Source organism: Hypanus sabinus, chromosome 12 (genome assembly GCF_030144855.1).
Source record: "Hypanus sabinus isolate sHypSab1 chromosome 12, sHypSab1.hap1, whole genome shotgun sequence".
NCBI lineage: Eukaryota > Metazoa > Chordata > Chondrichthyes > Myliobatiformes > Dasyatidae > Hypanus > Hypanus sabinus.
In genome coordinates, this window is record NC_082717.1 from 46,650,927 (window position 1) to 46,672,484 (window position 21,558).

At 39.8% G+C, this 21,558-nt stretch overlaps 1 protein-coding gene across 2 annotated transcripts in view; it reads right to left on the reverse strand.

The window, feature by feature from the left end:
- Nucleotides 1-21,558, reverse strand: part of rps6kc1 (ribosomal protein S6 kinase polypeptide 1) — a 146,770-nt gene that overhangs the window by 99,036 nt on the left and 26,176 nt on the right. For both annotated transcript variants that reach the window (XR_009515105.1, XM_059985857.1), the window contains exons 5-6: nt 13,239-13,332; nt 11,007-11,060 (exon numbers count right to left, since the gene is read on the reverse strand). Coding sequence is in view for 1 of the 2 variants with exons in the window: in XM_059985857.1 (XP_059841840.1) it covers nt 11,007-11,060; nt 13,239-13,332 (148 nt within the window). In the remaining variant the exon portion in view is untranslated. The remainder of the gene's footprint in view (nt 1-11,006; nt 11,061-13,238; nt 13,333-21,558) is intronic.

Genomic DNA, 21,558 nt, shown 5'->3' on the forward strand with positions numbered 1-21,558 from the left:
TTCTGATCTTAAATGCATATGTGCATATACTTTTCAAAATGGCAAGATTGATAAAAAATAGTAAAGCATGCGGGATTTGGAAATTTATAAATAGAGGTAAAAAGTATAAAACCAGGAAGGTCTACTAATGGCATACTGCATCCGGTTCTAGTTATCTTACTGTATGAAGTATTGGATAGAGTGCAGAGAAGATCAGAGTGATTTTATAAATAAGGAATTTGATTGCAAGGTTGGACCGAGAAAGCTAGGGCTATTCAGCCTGCACCACAGAAGGCTAAGAGAAGATTGGGTACAGGGATAGATGGTTATGACAAATTTAGGTGAAGTGAATATAAGGAAGCTCCCATTGACAGCAGGTCCAAACAAGAGGGTGGAGATTAATTGATTGATTCAGCAATACAGCGCAGAACAGACCCATCAAGCCATGCTGCACCAGTAATCCCTGCAAACACCGATTAACCCCAACCTAATCACAGGACAATTTACACCGACCGGTTAACCAAGCCGCTATCTCTTTGGACTGTGGGAGGAAATCAGAGCACATGGAGAAAACTGATGCATTTCACAGGGAAGACATACAGAGACTCCTTACAGACAGTGAACTCTGAACTCTGTAATGTTGCGCTAAATGCTATACTGTTGTGGCACCTTATCAAAAGCCTCAAGGGGCATGAATGCAAGTTGTTTGATTTGCCTGCAGGGATGGAAGATACAGAATAAATTATGACTTTCAGAAAATAGTAGGGAAATGAGACTGATAGGAATATTCTATTAGATACTGTTATAAAGGGCTGAAGAGCCTCCTTCTGTACCGTGACAAATCCGTGGATCAAACGTAATCCCTGTAAATCTTTACTGCCTGATTAACTCATTCAATGATATTCTACACTGTTCACAGGAGTAGTTTAATTGCTTCATTAAATTCAAACTCCCTTCACATAGAGTAAATGCACTTTGAAAATTAAGTGATTACTGAATCACATTACAAACATCACAGATTTGACACATGGCTCCAAAGAGTCACAGATCAGTGTGATGTTACTGCTGCCTACTGTAAATAATGCACTGATCATTTAAAAAAATTGACAAACAGAAAATTACCATTTATAGATGCTGTGTTGCTCACCATAATGAATGAATATAGTGTCAGGGTGAAGACTTTGTAGCAGATATGTAAATCTAAGGTATACAATTGATTGGGAAGAGGTACACTATTCCTCTTCCCACCCTGTTACTTGTAAAAACGCCATCCCCTTCTCTCAATTTCTGTCTCTGCCGCATCTGCTCCCAGGATAAGGCTTTTCATTCTAAAACGAAAGAGATGTCCTTTTTCAAAGAAAGGGGCTTCCCCTCCTCCACCATCAATGCTGCCCTCAACCGCATTTCTTCTATTTGTCCTCACCTACCATCTCATCAGCCTCCACGTCCAGCACATAATACTCTGAAATTTACACCAACCCCAATGGGATCCCACCGCCAAGCACATCTTTCCCTCCACCCCCACCCACTTTCTGCTTTCCACAGGGATCGCTCCCCCCGCGACTCCCTTCCCCACTGATCTCCCTCCTGGCACTTACCCTTGCAAGCAGAACAAATGCTACACCAGCCCCTACACCTCTTCCTTCACTACCATTCAGGGCCCCAAACAGTCCTTCCAGGTGAGGCGACACTTCAACTGTAAGTCTGTTGGGGTCATATACTGTGTCCAGTGCTCCCAGCATAGCCTTCCATATATCGGTGAGACCCGACATATATTGGGAGGCCGCTTCACAAAGCGCCCTCGCTCTGTCTGCCAGAAAAAGCGGGATCTCACAGTGGCCACCCATTTTAATTCACTGCATTCTCCCATTCAATATGTCTATCCATGGCCTCCTCCACTGTCGTGATGAAACCACACTCAAGTTGGAGGAACAACACCTGACACTCTACCTGGGTAGCCTCCAACCTGATGGCATGAACATCGATTTTTTGAACTTCCCACAATGACCCCCATCCCTCACCATTTCCCATCCCTGTTTCCCTCTTAACTGTGGACTTCAGGAAGGGTAAGATGAAGGAACACATACCAATCCTCATAGATGGATCAGAAGTGGAGAGAGTGAGCAGCTTCAAGTTCCTGGTTGTCAAGATCTCTGTGGATCTAACCTGGTCCCGACACATTGATATAGTCATAAAGAAGGCAAGACAGCGGCTGTGCTGTACTTTATTAGGAGATTGAAGTAATTTGGCTTATCAACAAATACACTCAAAAACTTCTATAGTTGTACCGTGGAGAGCATTCTGACAGGCTGCATCACTGTCTGGTATAGAGAGGCTACTGCTCAGAACCAAAAGAAGCTGCAGAAGGTTGTAAATCTAGTCAGCTCCATCTTGGGCCTACAAAGTACCCGGGACACCTTCAGGGAGTGGTGCCTCAGAAAGGCAATGTCCATTATTAAGGACCTCCAACACCCAAGGCATGCCCTTTTCTCACTGTTACTGTCAGGTAGGAGGTACAGAAGCCTGAAGGCACACACTCAGCGATTCAGGAACAGCTTCCTCCCCTCTGCCATCTGATTCCTAAATGGACTTTGAAGCTTTGGACACTACCTCACATTTTTAAATACGCAGTATTCCTGTTCTTGCACTTTTTTTAATAATCTATTCAATATACGTAATTGATTATGTTTTATTTTATTTATTATTTTTTCTTCTCTCTCTACTAGATTATGTATTGCATTGAACTGCTGCTGCCAAGTTAACAAATTTCATGTCACATGCCGGTGATAATAAACCTGATTCTGATTCTGATTTCCTCGCCTGCCCATCGCCTCCCTGTGGTGCTCCTCCCCCGTCTTCTTTCTCTTTTACCAATCAACTTCCCAGCTCTCCCTTTCAGGATTCATCTATCACTTTGTGTTTCTCCCTCTTCTCCCCCTACCTCTTAATAATTTTTTTTAATATTAATTCAAAAAAATTAGTATCTAGAAACAGAGTGGAAGCAATTTTTTCTAAAGTACCTTTCTAAAAGGAAACTAAGTTACAACTGAAAATGAAAAAAAATGGCATGGCTTCGGGTCTGAGTGGATCGGTCTACAAAGTGCCAGTGGGTGAAATGGTCACCCACTATGCTATCAGATCCTTTCAAATTCTCTCTGGTTCAAAAAAATTAATAAGAAACAATATCTTTGTTCTGCTGAAGTTGATGGCCTATTGATCTAATTAAGCCAAGCAATTGGCTTTCTAAAACTATAGGGAATAATACTTCCCACTCGGGTCATTACAGTCTTGGGTTTCAAAATTTACTTCTTGTCTGATTCCTTGCACTATAAACTTTAGAGGGAGTTAAGGCCAATAGGAAATCCACTAAAAGCAAGGTAAGAAAATGGAAATGATGGCAGAATTCAGAATTGATCTGTTACCCTTAAATACAAGCAGAAAGCTTTTGAAGACAAGATTATGTTACTCTCTTGCTGTCCTCTGGCAAGACAAGCAAGGAGCACAAAAAAAGGGGTCAGGATGGAGAAAGTGAAAACAATTGCAGAAAAATGAGAATTAAGATGACAAAACAACACTCTAATGTGAGCAGAATTCACCTATATTGAATTAAGGACAGCCAGAAAATAATTTAAGATCAGCTCAAATTTATGCAGACTAATTGGCCATCAGTTACTCAAATCAAGCTCAGTCCATCAATATGGATGCACGCTGCTTTCTCAATTAGATGGGGTGTAATTATGAGTCAAGGTCTTCTGCTCCATATGCTCAATGAAAGGAAATGAAGAAGATGCCCATGCAATATTCTCAAGCACGCTGATGCAACAAAGAACAGCAAAATATTCTTACATTTTCTGAGAAACATTAATTTCTTTATGCATAGAGCATTAAGGGTTAAAATTGTTGAAATAATTCAATAGACAGGAAAGGAAGAATTTTAGAATTTACAATTGAATGGACACATTTGAGGAGATAGGTGATTAATTTGATCCTGATGTACTTACTCTGCTGGTTAAAATAAATAAACACTACATTAGAAACAGTTCTGACACATCTGGAAGTGCCAGGTGCACACACCACTCAACTATTAGCAGAAAACAAAATGCCTAGACAAGGTGACTTTAAAGATAATTTGCATTCCTAATATGGTATGAACACAGCATTTCTCTCCAATGAACAATTCCTGAACCAACAAGTATTTGTCTTGTCTTAGAAGCTCACGTCCTTGACTATATTGTACATTCGCATTCCATCCCAAACAGAATCATGCTAATCTTAACTGAAGGGCATGTAAAAAACAAATTTGACTCCACTGTCTGAGAAATTACGATCATATTAAGTTCTTCTTAAATTGCCAGTAACAGTTTATCACTAATCAAATCAGCACCCCATAATGCATGGTACATAAATGTTCCACTGCATGCTTTTCACAATGAATCACAATGCCTTCATTAGAATATACAAGAGTAGTCCATGTGGCCCCTCATGCCAGCTCCACTCTTCACTGAGGCTCGACCAGTTTCCTGTCCTGAACCCACAGCCTTCAAATCACTTACTAATCAAAGATCTGTCTCTGGAGATGCAAGAGAGCGTAAATATGGAATCTGGAGAAACAAACGAGATGCTGAAGGAATGCAGCAGGTCAGGCAGCACCTGTGGAGTGAAATGGACAGTCGAGATCCTTCATCTGAACAGATCTATCAATCTGGCTTAAGCAACTGAGCCTCCACTACCCTCCTGGACAACGAATTCCAAAGATTCACTACCCACTGGAAGAAAAAGGTGCTTCTCAATTCAGTCAAAGTGCATGGAACTGTACAGCTCCACCCAAAATCTCCGTGCTGAACACAATGCTTTAGTGGTCCTCTTACATTGAGATTGTGATCCCTGTTTCTAGATACCTGGATCAGGGGAAAAATTTCATTCACTCCATAAAAGTCCCTTACGAATTGTATATACTTCAAGAAGATTTGTATTTTATTTATTTATTGAGATTCAGTGTGGAATAGGCCCTTATGGCCTTACAAGCCATGCCGCCCAGTGACCGCCGATTTAACCCTAACCCAATCACAGGGCAATTTACAATGACCAATTAACCTATCAACCAGTAGATCTTTGGACTGTGAGAGGAAGCAAGAGCACCCAGAGGAAATCCACAGTCACAGGAAGAACGTACAAATTCCTTACAGCCAGTGGTGGGAATTGAACCTGGGCCGCCAGTAATGTAAAGTGCTGTGCTAACCACTACACGATCATACCATGAGATCATTGTTTATTTTTCTAAACTCAGAGTATATTCTCAAGTTACTTTCTCTGTTCAGATGATAAAGAAGTCATCTCATGAATTTTTCTTGTGCATCTACATTGTAATCCCCCTATTTACAGCAGGGTCAGATTCCAGGTACAATCTCTCCAAGGATTTGTATAACTAGGGAAAGATGTACTCATGCACTAAAATCCATTTGCAATAAAGAGAAATGTTCTATTTGCCTTCCCAATTTATTGCACATTGTAACTTTCAATGATTCACATACAAGAGTATCAACCACTTTTAATTTTTCACCTAAAAAAGCTCAACGTTTTTTAACCATAATAAAAATGACAACCAGTGCATTCATATATTAACAGAGCTACCTCCTTCAAATTCTTTTGATGTCAGTCGTCAAGTCCTGGTGATTATTGCTTTTCAATTCCACCAATTCCTCCAATTCCAACATTTTACTAATTCTGATTTCTTAGACCTCCTCATGCACTCTAATCATATACTCCTCTGCTACTTCTGGAAAGTTTTCTGTGTTTTGCTTCTTGTTGATATTTAAGTTTTTCTGAGATTTCTTCTTTCACTAATATTATTTCTCCTCAGTATGTAAGAGATCCACATTATTATGATTTGGAGACACAGAGTAAAGCAACATGAAAATAAGCTTTCGCTCTAACTGTTCCATGACAACCAAGATGGTCATTTAAGCTGGTCCCATTTACAGTGTTCGGCCCAAATCTAAATAAACCTTTCCTGTCTATGTACCTCTCAAAATATCCTTTAAATGTTGTTTTTGTACCTGGCAGGACCACCTTCTCAGCCAACTTGTTCCAGATACATGCCACTATCTTGTGAAGCAGTTCAAGTTCAGTTGAATTGTTTGCCTCTCACATTAAACCTATGCCTTCTAGTTTTTATTTCCCTTTTCCTAGGAAAACAGCTCTATGCATTCACCTGGAAGGTTACTCATCAGTCTCGTACACTTCAAGGAATAATGTCCTAGCCTGCAAAGAATTTCCCCACAACTCAGGCCCTCAAATCCTTGCAATATTCTAATTTTTTCTTCTTTGTACACTTTCCGGTTTAACAACATCTTTCTTCATAATAGAATAACCAAAACTGTCTACAATACTCCAGCTGCAGCCTCACCAAAGTCTTGTACAATGTAAATATCCCAGCTCCTATCCTTCAAAAGTTATCATGTGTTATGTGTACCACTGTGCTTTACATCAAAGTTCAGAGAAACATTGTCTCATTTCTATAAACATCATATGGTTACAGTCCCAATAAAAAGTACTCACCCCCCTTGGAAGTTTTCATGTTTTATTGTGTTACAACATTGAATCACAGTGGATTTAACTTGGCTTAATTTTTTGACACTGATCAACAGAAAAAGACTCTTTTGTGTCAAGGTGAAAACAGATCACAGTGGATTTAATTTGGCTTAATTTTTTGACACTGATCAACAGAAAAAGATTCTTTTGTGTCAAGGTGAAAACAGATCACAGTGGATTTAACCTGGCTTAATTTTTTGACACTGATCAACAGAAAAAGACTCTTTTGTGTCAAGGTGAAAACAGATCTCTACAAAGTGAGATTAATTAATTACAGATCTAAAACACTACAGAATTTAAAATATTAAAGAGTGAATATTAAAGTATTCACTCTCTTTAATATGAAATACCAAATCATTACTGGTGCAGCCAATTGGTTTTAGAAGTCAGATCATTAATTAAATGGGGATCACTATGTGCATTCAACGTGTTTCAAATGACTGCAGTAAAGATACACCTGTATCTGGAAGGTCTGCCTGCCGGTGAGTCAGTATCCTGGCAAAAAATACACCATGAAGGCAAAAGAACATTCCAAGCAACTCCATGAAAAGGTTATTGAAAAGCACAAGTCAGGAGATGGATACAAGAAAACGTCCAATCCCTTGGAGTACAGTTAAGTCAATCATCAAGAAATGGAAAGAATATGGCACCACTGTAAATCTGCCTAGAGCAGGCCATCCTCAAAAATTGAGTGACGTGCAAAAAGGGGACTAATGAGGGAGGGCACCAAGAGACCTGTGACAACTCTGGAGGAGTTACAAGCTTCAGTCGCTGAGATGGAAGAGACTATACATACAACTGTTGCCTGGGTGCTTCAACAATCACAGCTTTATGGGAGAGTGGCAAAGAGAAAGCCACTGTTGAAAAAACTCACCTGAAATCTCTGCTAGAGTTTGCCAGAAGGAGACTCTGAATTCAGCTGAAAGAAGGTTCTATGGTCTGATGAGACCAAAATTGAGCTTTTTGCCCATTAGACCGGCGTAAGTCAAACACTGCACATCATCAAAAGCACTCCATCCCTACCATGAAGCATGGTGGTGGCTGCACCATGCTGTAGGGATGCTTCACTGCAGCAGGCCATGAAAGGTTTGTGAAGGTAGAGGGTAAAATTACTCCAGCAAACTACAGCGAAATCCTGGAGGAAAACCTGATGCAGTCTGCAAGAGAACTATGACCTGGGAGGTTTGTTTTCCAGCAAGACAATGACCCAAAGCATAAAGCCAAGGCTATGGAAAGGCTTAAAAACAACAAAGTTAATGTCCTGGAGTGGCCAAGTCAGAGTCCAGACCTCAATCCCATTTGCAATTTTCCAGTCCTCTGGAACCATTGCAGAATCCAGAAATTCTTTAAAGATCATTCGTAATACCTCCACAATCTCCAATTACTTCTTTCAGAAACCTGGAGGACAATGCTTCCTAAAGGACAATGCTCTGTAAACAAGACTATCCCTGGAAATCATACCTATACAAGTCAGTACCAATCACCTTAAGCATTATCATAGTTTTAAATTTTATTTTGGCACCAGATCAAACTATCTGCATGTTTAATAAGATTAAACCTTTGGCAAAGGAACAAATGTAAACATCCTCACTATTAACGATGACAATACTGTCTTTTAAAAGTTAAAAGTTATCCAGAGATATTCTTCAAACATACATGGAACTTATGTGAACAAATAATATTTCACTACTGTGTTGTTTCAACAGTTCAGTAACATAAATTTATTAATACACGTAATTGTAATGTACTATAAAAGTCTTAGTATGTAAAAAGAATTGAAAGATTCCTTGTCCTTTCAAGTAATGGGTCATTTTTCTCTGTTGTCCTATCTTTAACTGAATTACATTTTATGAATTCCAGATGGTTCTTTATTATGCTCATATAACAAAATTGATGACTTGGAGAAGCAATACAGCACCATTAACATTCACAGGGTGAATGATTATTGTGATGGACAGTTTACATGTTAAATGTACAATAATTAAGGTTTTGGTTCATCTCTGTTTGATAATACAATATGGCAATGAAAATGGGTATACCTCAAATTTTAATCATGATCATGTTAATTATGAGATAATGCCATTAACCAGCTAGGTGATCTGCAGATTGGTCCAAGTTAGCATAAAGGAACAATAAAATTTAAATAATGATTATGTTTCAGATTTGTTACATGGATCAACATAATCCTAGCAAAAGGCCCGCAGGAAACAATCTATGTTCTTTTACCCTTCAGCGTGGTGGGGAGAATAGGAATTAAAAGACGTAAAACCAAACACTTCTTGTTGATGCTGGAAATCTTAGTAAACTTATCAGAAAGCAGCATGTGTAAAGAGAAACAAAAATAGTCCCTGTGATGAACAACCTCTGATGAAAGGTCACCAACAAGAAATGTTAATTCTGCAGATGATACCAACCCTGCAAAGAATTTCTAACATTTTTATTTACAGGTTTCAAATGATTAACCGTGTCCCCATCAACAACTCCTGGCCATCAGAAAATGGTGAAATATATTGCTATATTTGCTTATACCCCCTTCAAAAAATTACCATGTATCTAGTGATTATGCCTGCTAATCAAATTCATTCAGGAAACCAGTGAATTGCAAAGAAACAAATAATTCCATGATAACTACCTTTAAAGTATTTTTAATAATGATTTCATTAAAGCAAATAAGAAGGATTTAGTTCCTCCCCTTCATTCAAGCAAGCCTCTTCAGCACTGGTCTCCCAAAATTCAACTTTCTCTCACTGTCACTTTTTCAGACTTCAAGTCACACCTTGTCTCCTTGTTCTTCAAATCCACTGTATAGAGTCCCCAATGATAAACTCCCCAAAATGCTGCTCAAACCTGCCCAAAAAAAAACATAAGCCTTCATAGTGCTTTTCTCATTTATTCAGTAGAGTCTCCCTTCCTTTCATAGAACCCTCCACCGCTACATCCTGGACTTCCTTTCCCAAACTTCTTCATCATATTATATTTCACTTCAGACATCCATCTCCTTAATTTCCCTTTCGGTTATCTCTCCATTCTGATACTCAGTGGCCAACTGCAAACACCCATTATTCACCAACATTTCATGTCATTTGCTACATTTAAAGTGTTTATATGCATGTGGTTGTACCCTTTCCTTTAAGAATAAGCATCCAATGGAGTAGAGTTTTGCCTGTGCACTCAGCCTCAAATAAATAAATTCTACTGTTACTACACCTGGACTCTAATGCAGATGCAGGGATTACAGTCAAGTCATAAACTGAAGTAGAACTTTGGCTTAAATTGCAATTCTATAGGGAGGGAGAAAACACTAGCTCAACAGTTCAATCATTTCTCAGAGAATATATACAATATTCAACCTGAAATCTTTGTTCTTCACAGACATCCACAAAAACAGAAGAGTGATCCAAAGAATGAGTAACAGTAAAAATGTTAGAAACTTAATGACTCCAACTCATAAGCAATGACCCTCCCCTCCCCCATTTACTTCAGCAAAAAGCATCATCACACTCCACCCACCAAGCAAGCAATAGCAAAGCCCACAAAGACCACGGTCTGCATTACCACAAAAACTAATCATTCACCCAACAATTCGACATACCACAGTGAGTGTCTGCCTGTCTGTTCCTCTCTCTCTCTCCTCTCCCCCCCCCAAGTGTTAAAGTCTGCCACATCACTTCCCCACATCACTTCCCTGAGTTCCTCAACTCAAGAATCAGCAACAAACTCTCTTCCATCAACAAGAGAGAGTGTGTGCAATTCGCTGAGAGCAGAGCCCCCAGTAGCTGATCCACTATTTCTGATTTCCATTTTCTCTCTGTGTTAAGTGTTCCCCATCTCTGGGTCATTCAATTTTAAGAATTCCAGCTGCCCTCCCACGAAGGTGTTCATTGTAAATAAGATAATGACTGTATTCTTATAATGTTTTCTATTATATGGTAACATATGTCATCTGGTAATATACTTCCTGCCACAGAAGGTTGGGAGGTCAAACCGCCACCTGAACACAAAATCCACACTAACACTCCAGTGCTCTGCATCAATAGAGTTGCCTTTCTCAATGAAATAGCAAACCAAGGCCCCATCTGTCCTCTCAGATGAATATAAAAGCTTCATTGGCTCATGAAGAGCATGGAATTGATCCCTAGTACTATCATTTCTCTCTCAATCAGCTTCCCTTATATCATCACTATTGCATTTCAGATGGGAGTTTGCCCCGTACAAATTTAACATCGCAATTCTAACGTTATAGGATTAACCATAGTTGAATGAACTATAAGGTGCAAAGCATCAAGGCACTATATAAGAGCAAACTTTTTCCGTTCGTGTTAAAGCAACACATTATACGTTATAAAACAACAGCTGTTTTGTATCACATGCCTGCTGATGTGTGGCCTCGCTGAGATCAATTACAGGACAAAGGAAAACAATTTCTGACAACTTACCACCACATTCTGATTGACTGCTGAGCGTGACATCATCAAAGAAGTCTTTTTGGGCTAAAACAAATACAAAAAAGAAGGTAATGAAAATTTAAATATTGGTAGATGAAGCACTGTAATTTCTTCCAACTTTTTCTCTTCCTCGGCTTTGTTTTTGGGGAAAAACAAGCTCTTTCTGACCACTTTCTATAACTTGTGAGGTGCAAGAAAACTGCCCATCCTGAAGTCTGCTGTTCCAAATTATTTCACAATCATTCACACCTGCAAACGATTCTGTCCTCAAACGGGAAGGAAAGCTTGGCACTGCAAGAGACCTTCCAGATTCTCCAAATAATAAAGAAAACTCAACTACATGATCAACAGCAATTGCATATAGGATCACATAATGCTTTCTTAAAGTCTCAAGAAGAGTGGAGTACTGATGTTTTGCGGCCATTATCACAAAAAACTCTGCGATCCAGAAAACTGGAACTCCAACCATCAACCTCCCTTCCTCCTGTCCCTACATCCGAAAAAAACACACTGTTCAGTATCAGGTAAAAGTGACAGAAAAGAGAAAGAGCATCTTTGTCTGAGGCTTTGTATTCTCCAAATGGACAAAGAAGCTCACCCAACTTATTAATGAGTAACTCTAAAGGAAGAGAATGATAAATAGAAGATCCTTATTCTAGTTTACTAAAAGCTTTCGGATGCTCAACTCCCTCACAAGGAAAAAGCTTTTTTTTTTATTGGCCCTCAACATAAAATGAACCTAAAGGAACCACATAAGAAGTTACTCATCTGCCTTCTCCAGGGGCTGGCTGGAGTATTCTAACTATAATCTGGATTTGTATGGCTCCTTTAATGCATTAACCCATCACAAATGTCTTCACGGGATGTTTATCAAATTTTAACACTGAGAAATGAAGGCTAGATGAACAAAAGTTCACTTTTCAGGAACATCTTGAAAGGAGGGCAAAAGAGGCTGAAAGGCACTTCAAAGGATGAGGTACAGCCACTTACAGTGGAACAAACAAAATCTGAAAAAAAAAGACCACAGTTGGTTACAGTCCTGGCAGAGATTGCAGAGAAAGGAAGGGACAACATCTGTGGTTTTAAAACAGCTGTAAAAATTTCAAAATAAAGACAGCACCACAAACCAAAGTAGATCAGCATGCAGAGTGCTGATGGGTAAATAGGGTCAGTGCAAGCTGGAATAGTACAGCAGCTTAAGATCTCAGAAAGTGAAAGGCAAGATGTCTCAGGAGAGCCTTAGAAGAACCGGACTTAGCACAGTGGCATGGATCAGACACATCACTAGAAAATGAGCTAAGACATGAGGAAAAAAATCAACAATACCATAATAGAGGTTGAAGCAGGCAGTGCTACCGATTCTGCCCAAGTGGATCAGAACTATTGCATGCCCTAGAGTCTGGCTCTGCCTCAGTTAACAGCTAGGTAGAACAACCGTTGAGTGACAGTTTAAGGCAAATGTTTATTCAGGTATGTCACCAAGGGGCAACATGTAGATAAGAAATAGGAGGGGGCCAAAGGATAGATCCTCAAGATATTTGAAAGATAAGGTAGCAGGAGGAGAAACCATTGAAAGTGTTTCCTTCACAAAAACTGGACCAGTAAGACTGCTGGAGGTTGGAGGCGTACTGAAAAAGGAAAGTACCAGCCACATCAGAGGTTACAGACAGTTCAAAAGGCAACATAGGGTAGCTTACCACATCTTAAATTGTATTGATTGTGGTTTATGACCTGTACAGTACTGTGTCAGTGCGCTTTACTCACTTCAGAATTTTAGCGTCACCCTTCTGTTAACATTAGAAGTGTCTACTGTTGACAAACATAAAAAAAGTTCATCACAGTTTAACTCTGAATTATCGTCAGAAGTTAAAAACAGCATTATTCAGCACAGACCAGAGGAGACACCTGATGTGATTTTAAGCGGTCACATAAAGCTCAAGGTAGATTGGAGCTGCTCTAGGTCGGAACAAGTGGGTGCTTCAGAAATGAAGGATGCAAAGCAAGGCATTTTTTGAGCCCTACTGCCAATTTTAGTGCTATCATGGCCATGTACAACGTCCAGTTCTAACAGGATTAGAGTGATTCAACCAATAACCTTTAAAATGAAAGCATTTCAAGTTGCAGGAAATCTCAGGAGCACATTAAATTTAGGACAAGTGGAGAATTCTGTAAATAAATAAACACAAATTCAAAGTTTTAGTGTTCCGAGTTGTGTCTGCATACCTTCAGTACTGCCATCTGATAAGCTATCATTCAGCGACTCCGATGACTGATCTACAGGACCAATGAGTTCCGATCCATCATAAACTTCGCCACCCTAAAAGAAAACCTGTAAATGTATCAAGGCCAAACAAGAATTCAAATTTCCCCCATGAGAACTTTTTTTTTAAAAGTCCCCAAAAAGTTATTTTTTATATTTGTTTACACAAGCTGCATCCTGATCAGGATAGTGGGCTCACCTGAGCTAGCTGGAAGGCTAATTAAAAAAAAGGCTGCACATCGTCAAACTGCAGATAATCAAAGAACATTGTAAATGAAATCTGCATGCTGAAGGATTTGACATGTCTGGATCCAAGAGTCACAGGTCTTAAAAATACAAAGTTAGGCATTCCAAACTAAGCTGAGGAAGAAAATTTCATCCAAAGTGTAATTCCCTATCAAAACAACTGTGGATGTTAAATCACTGAGTACATTAAAGACAGATTCATAGACTTTAAGATAACAATAGAAGCAGCAGAAAATGTGGGATTAGTGAAGGAAAGTGGTGTGTCTTATGATGCATTAGGCAGCAACCTTGCCATTTCTTTAGCATTTTTGTCGATTTTTTATGAGGCAAAGTTGCTAGCTCAATGCTCAACCCAGCACAATGGAAAGCACACAAGGAGCTAACCGGATTCGAATCCGGGACTCGCCTTGAAATCTGATACGAATGCCACTACACCACCAGTTAGTCAGCTTAGTGCAGGAAAGTGGCACTAGGGTGAAACATCAGCCACTATCTTCCTGAAGCAAGCATGTAGACAAACGGCCTAACTATATCCTCGGAGTCTTGGATTCATAAGTTCTCATTTGCTGAAGGTCCCTGTTTCATTACACAAATTTCCACGGTATAATTTAAGGATTTTCAGTGCAGACTTATTCAAGTGCATTCAATACAACCAAAACCAACACTCAAGTACAAATCATTTTAATTTTTAAGTGATTTAAAGCCTTTTATGTATTTTGATCTGCATTAATAGTTCTAACATCAAACGCAAAAAAAACCAATTTATACCCAGCAGAGTTCTACAAATAACAAACTAGATAATGGGGGTTTAAATTCAACTCGCAAGAGAGCAACTAAAAGTCATCTCATTTTAGATTTACTTTAAAAAGTCAAAAGATTTTTCCTCAGTTTAATTCATACCTCATATCCAAACACAAACCAGCCTACAGAAGAAGCTCCGATAATGCTGTGTGCCATTAACAACATCCCTTCAGCACCTTGTCTTTGCAGCCATTCTATGACAAAATATCATTGACACATTAAATTACTGGAATTATCTTTAAATGTCTGATGATGTATGAATTTTCTAACTACTGGCACCTACAAAAGAGACAGTCTGGCAAGCAAACTTGTTCATTCTAAGTTTAAAGTTAAAAGTTCATAGCCACAGTAGCATAGAGGTTAACCTTAGAGTTTAATCCCAACATCCTCTGTATATACTCCACATGGAATGCATTGGTTTTCTCCGAGTGCTCTGGTTTCCTCCCACTGTCCTTGCCAAGCTCTCTTCCTGATGTTGCCATCAGAAAGAATGTACAGAAGCCTCAGGACTCACATCACCAGATTCAGGAACAGTTATTACCTGCTCAACCATCAGGCTCTTGAACCAGAGAGGATAACTCACTCAACTTCACTTGTCCCAACACTGAACTTTTCCCCACAACCTATGGCCTCACTCTTCATCTCATGCTCTCATTATATATTGGCATTTTATTATTATCACGTATTATTTTGTGTTTGCAAAGTCTGAGATCCTTTGAGCATTGGTTGCTCATTATTTATTTTTGCTCTCCTTTGTATCGATTAATGAGCAGGCTCTAAAGAACAACATAAGAAAACAGCACCAAAATTTGCGATCTGCAATAATTTTCCCAGTCACCTGGTGGCACCCAAGTATCTCCCACTGTCTACAGCAAAAATAGGATCATGGGCCAGTTCTTAAACTTCCTTGGATTGTTTGTCAAAACCGTCTTCTATCATGGAGGTAGCTTCATTACCAATGCACTAGCAGCCCATCAATTGTTTTTCCTGAAATTGTTATTCACTTTTCTGTTGATCTAATTCTCTGATTTCATCAAGCAAATCAGCCATCAGCCAGATTCACAAGCACCTGTCCAATCCATTTATTTTACATAAAGTCCTGAAAAGCAACAAGAACATAAAATGTTAAATTATATTTTTATGCAATACTGACAACTTTCCCTATCAGTACAATGTGCAGACATTAAAATACATTTCACTATTCCTTATTCTTAAATCAATTATTTTGCAAGTGATAGGCAAATTCACAGCTCCCTGATACTACACAATGTATTTTAACAAGTAGATGGTTGCAATGACAAAGCCAAAGCATCATCTCCATCTTTCTACTAGTATAGACCTAATTCAAGTGATAGCAGCTTTAGTTGTGAGCAAAATTACAGGATCAAGCCCAATTCCTAAATACATTTTCCATGAATTCTTGTGAATATTACTGGGTTACATAGGCAGGGGAGCAGGCTCCCAAGACATTTTCAGTCACTGATATTCCAATGAAAAACTCAAGTACGCTCAGCACCAAAAATAAGTCCCTTTTCCCAGTGATGGAATTTATGATGCTGATGATTGGAAGATCACAGATCATTTTCAACTTCATTGGTGGCAAAGGGGCAGAGAAGAGAAAAAGAAGAAAAAGCAAAATATAATCAAAGCAATACTCAGGATTGTGGGGTTTCGGCAGTAGACTGAAGATCATTGTGTGGGGGAGATGGGGCGGTGAGCAACAGGACAGTGCCAAGTAATTGCTTAGTGGAATACTCCCTCCCTCCACCTTTCATTTTACGTTCCTCATTCTGGTTACCCTTTCACCACTTCTCCTCACCTACTCATCACCTCCCCCTAGTTCCTCTCTTCCTCCTCTTTCTTTTCCATGGTTCACAGTCCTCTTCTATCAAGTTTCTTCTTCAGCCCTTTACCTCTTCCACCTCCCAGTTTCTCAAGGATTCCTCTTTTCATATTCTAGATATTTATTGCTTATTTATTTATTATTTCTTTTTGGACCTGCACAGTTGTCTTCAGCAGTCTGGTTGAACACCCAAGTTGGACAGTCTTTCATTGATTGTTATGGTTATTATTCTAAAGATTTATTGAGTATGCCCACAAGAAAATGAATCTCAGGGTTGTATATGGTGCCATTTATTATTTGATAACAAATTTACTTTGAACTTTGATTATTCTCTTCCATGGTTACTGCTTAACTTACTGAATTCCACCAGCATTGTGTGTGTGTTGCTCAAGATATCCAGCAACTACAGAATCTCTCACACTTAAGAAAATGTTATACTGGTTCTAAGTCAGGATTGGGTTCGATTTCGAAAGAAGACTCCAGCTGTTGTACGTTACAAGTGCTTGCAAGTAGAGATTTTGAGTTTGGGAGGCTTTCTTTTTCACTTTCGCTTTATTTATTTAGAGGTATACAGCATGGTAACAGGCCTTTCTGGCCTACAAGCCAGGACCACCCTACTAATTAATCTACTAATCCACTTGTTCTGGAGGACAGAGCGTAGATGCTCAACGAAGTAAGTCTCCCAATCTATGTCAGGCTTCACTGATGTACAGGAAGACATGCCAGGAGCACCGAACACAGTAAATGACCCCAACAAATTCACAGGTGAAATGTTGCCTCACCGCTTCCCATTCTGATATGTCCATCCATGGCTTCCTCCACTGTCGAGATGAGGCCACACTTGGGTTGAAGGAACAACAGCTTATACTCTGTTTGGGTAGCCTCCAACTTGATAGCATGAACATCGATTTCTCAAACTTCCAATAATACCCCCCAACACCCACCTCCCCTTCTCCAATTCCCATCCTCTTTTTTGCCTCTCACCTCATCTCACCAATCAACTTCCTAGCTCTTTACTTTATCCCTCCCCCTTCAGGTTTCGCCTCTCACCTTGTGTTTCTCTCTCCCCTCCCACCCCCCCCCCCCCCGACCTTTTAAATCTACTCCTCATTTTTTTTCTCCAGTCCTGCTGAAGGCTTTCGGCCCAAAACATCAACTGTACTTTTTTCCATAGATGCTCCCTGGCCCGCTGAGTTCCTCCAGCATTTTGTGTGTGTTGCTTGAATTTCCCTACCACATAGCCCTCTATTTTTCTAAGCTCCACATACCTATCGAAGAGTCTCTTAAAAGACCCCATTGTATCCACCTCCACCACTGTCACCGGCAGTGCATTCCACTCACCCACCACTTTCTGTGTGGAAAAACTTACCTCTGACAACCCCGTTGTATCTACTTCCAAGTACTTTAAAATTTTGCCCCCTCGTGTTAGCCATTTCAGCCCTGGGAAAAAGCCTCTGGTTATGCACACGATCAATGCCTCTCATCATCTTATACACCTCTATCAGGTCACCTCTCATCCTCTATCACTTCAAGGAGAAAAGGCCAAGTTCACTCAACGTATTCTCATAAAGTATGCTCTCCAGTCCAGGCAACATCTTACATGTGATGGCCATCTTACATATGTATCTTGTGCTGTGAATGACTTTTGGCGCTGTGCTTTGTACCTTGGCCCCAGGGTAATACTGTTTCATTTGGCTGAATTCATGGGTAGTCATGGTTGACTAATGACTTGAACTTCCAGTGCTTGTACTTGATCGTACCTCAAGGATCCCAGCTGGTCAGTCAAATCCATTTTGAGATTATCCCCATTTGGTATTAGAATAATGCAATTCAACAATGAGGTTTCTATCCATGCAAAAATGCACCTGTGTCTTCACAAAGACAGGGTAGTGGTCACCTCCACTAAAATTATAATGGTGTGCATTTGCCACACAGGCATCGTTGAAGCCAGGTAGCTTTATTTCCTCGTATTGATTTTCTCCTGCCACGACCCAGCTTAGCAAGTTTTAGGATTCAGCCAGCTGAGTGAGTGATGCTAGATTGGTGCTGTACAGTGAAATCTCTCAGTCAGAATACAGTCTGTGATCTTCCTACTTTTGATGACTCATCTGAGTGTGATCGAGCCTGGTGAGCACTGATTCATCAGATGCAGGAAGGTCAGGGTGGTAATTGTTGGAGTGATGCTTCGGGTCAGCACGTAGCAATTAAGTGACTTCGGGCACCATCCGTCAGATTCAAACATGCTTTGAAAATTAAATTTAAAATGCAGACCAGACCGACCAGGAAACAGGCACTTAACTGATGGTCTACATATGCAAACCCATGACTGTGTGACTAGGCATTAACTCAAATACCATCTATAAATTTGCTGATTGTTGGTAGAATCTCAGATGGAGGCGAGAGGGCATACAGGAGTCAGATATGCCAACTAGTAAAGTAGTGTCGCAGCAACAACCTTGCACTCAACGTCAGTAAGACAAAAGAGCTGATTGTGGACTTCAGGAAGGGTAAGACAAAGGAACACATACCAATCCTTAGAGGGATCAGAAGTGGAGAGAGTGAGCAGTTTCAAGTTTCTGGGTGCCAAGATCTCTGAGGACCTAACCTAGTCCCAACATATTGATGCAACTAAGAAGAAGGCAAGACAGCATCTATACTTCATCAGTTTGAAGAGATTGGGTATGTCAAGAAAAACACTCAAAAACTTCTATAGATGTACCACAGACAGCATTCTGACAGGCTGCATCACTCTCCGGTATGGGGGGGGGGGGGGGGGGTGCTACTGCACAGGACCAAAAGAAGCAGCAGAGAGACGCAAATTTAGTTGCTCCATCCTGAATACTTGGATACTAGCCTTAAAAGTACCCAGGACATCTTCAAGGAGCTGTGTCTCAGAAAGGCAGCGTCTCTTATTGAGGACCTCCAACACCCAGAGCATGCACTTTTCTCACTGTTACCATCAGGCAGGAGGTACAGAAGCCTGAAGGTAGAAACTCAGCGATTCAGGAACAGCTTTTTCCCCTCTGTCATCCAATTCCTCAAAGAGCATTGAACCCATGAAAACTACCTCACTTTTATATATATATATATATAATTTCTGTTTTTGCACAATTTTTAATTTGTTCAATATACATATACAGAAATCGATTCTTATTTTTTTTCTTTTCCTATATTATGTATTGCATTGAACAGCTGCTGCTAAGTTAACAAATTTCACACCAGATGCCAGTGATAATAAACCTGATTCTGAATCCAATCAACATTCCATTGCAGAGATACGACAGTGACTAACACTTACTTTGGGTGTGATGGTGGGAAGATCCAGACGTTTTAAACTGTTACATGTGTTGTTCAAGAGGGCATTGTAAATATGGATTTATTTCAATTGTCCTGAATTTTCTCTGATCTTTAGCACATAAAATGTGCGTAGCGTTGGGCACAGCAGAGCTTTTTCCAACTGGAAGAGTCTCCATATGATGCCTGCTGTATCTTGCTTTGTCAAATAAAGAGGCTGCTTCATAACTACCAGAACTTTTCTCTGGTGACTTCATTCACACAACAACAGTCTTTGTCCATGTCTGATTTGATGCCACAAGACTTCAAAGTCTTAAAAGAATGCTGAGGACTCCAAGGATATTTCTTCCTGTCACTGTATACAGAGATACCAGTTTAGAAGGGGCTATTATCTGACTGGGACAGGATATACCAGGGGTCAGCAACCCATGGCTCCGGAGCCGCATGCGCCTCTTTCATCTCTGTGCTGCGGCTCCCTGTGGCTTTGGAAAATAAATGATGAGTATTTAATTAAAATGTATTTTATGTTAGTTTGTTAGTTTTTGAAAAATAATTCTAAATTTGAAGATTATGGTGATCTTGTACAATCTAAATAAAACATGTTTTTTGTCGCTATTAATATACGTCACCACTGCCAAAGCCTGACACCCGCCAGTGCGCGATTTCTTTAATTTTTCGATCCAAGGTAGACTGAACACAGCTCTTCAGGGGAAAGGACGCACAACCCTGCACATGTTGGAGGATGTTTTGGCATTCGAGCGCAAGTTGACAGTGCTTGCCAGAGATTTACAGAAAGGCACATTGTCTCACTTCCCAAATTTGAGAGAGTTCAAACAAGCTCACGACATGATAAATTCGGAGTATTTACATTCTGCAATCATCGTTTGGGAAACGCTTCTGTGAGTTCAGAGAGGGAAAAAAACACATTATCCTTCCCGGTCACTCCCCTAAGCATCAATCCATCCCTACTGAATACGACTGCATTGGCAGGTGTGAGTCAACCTGATCTTGAGATGGAACTGGCCGACATAGCCGACAAAGACATATGGGTGTCCAAGTTTAGACGGTTGACAGCAGACTTTGAAGATGTTGCCCATCAGAAGGTCGTTCTTGCTCAGAATCACAAATGGAGTGATATTGAAAACCTCCCCAAACTGGACAAACTTGTGTTCGAAACATGTAATGCTATCCCCGACATTTATGTAAACATTAAAAAGAATGCGCTTGGAGTCCTGTCGATTTTTGGATCCACATATGTACGTGAGCAGGTGTTCTCCAACATGAACTTTATTATCTCCAACATGAACATTGCGCACGCCTCACAGATGACAGCTTGCGATCCTGTGTAAAGATGAAGGTGACGTCATACAGCCCTGATGTGCAGACACTGTGCGCTGAGGTCCAGGAGCAGAAATCCCATTAACAAAGTATGATAAATATTTTAATTGCCTATTATTTTACGTATATTCATGTTTTTTCATTGTTCAGTGAAATAGTCCTTTTATTTTTCAGGCTGACAGCTGGCTGACGTTATTTTTGGTTTGCTGCTGGCGGACAATTTAAGTTTGGCGTTTTTCATAAATACAAGAAGGACTCAAATAGACATCGAGTATTTTACTTAAAAGTAACCTTCAACCCAACGTCTTTTTTTTCAGAGTTCAAAATGTTTTTGTTGCATGCAGAAATGTAATTTCGTTTTCTCTGCAGGAGTTCATCGATTTCATAAATGCAACACATTACAGTTTGTTTATACATAGCATAAAGGCAAAAAAAAACGTTGTATGCAGTGTTATTTCATTTTAAATGTCAAACGGGTTTTGTGGCTCCCAGTGTTTTCTTTTCTGTGGGAAATGGGTCCAAATGGCTCCTTCAGTGCTAAAGGTTGCCGACCCGTGGATAGGATTGTGATCACAAGTTCTCGTACATGGTAAAGTACAATTCCTGAAAACGCTTGAATTGTTTTTTTATATATAAAACAAAGATTTCACCTACCCACCTTGCCTCCCATTCAAATGTTTTACACAAAATTCCCCTTTTGCACAACAGGTTAATAGAAAAGAGCAAATCAATCAACAAAATAGCAGTTGGCCTTTGAACAA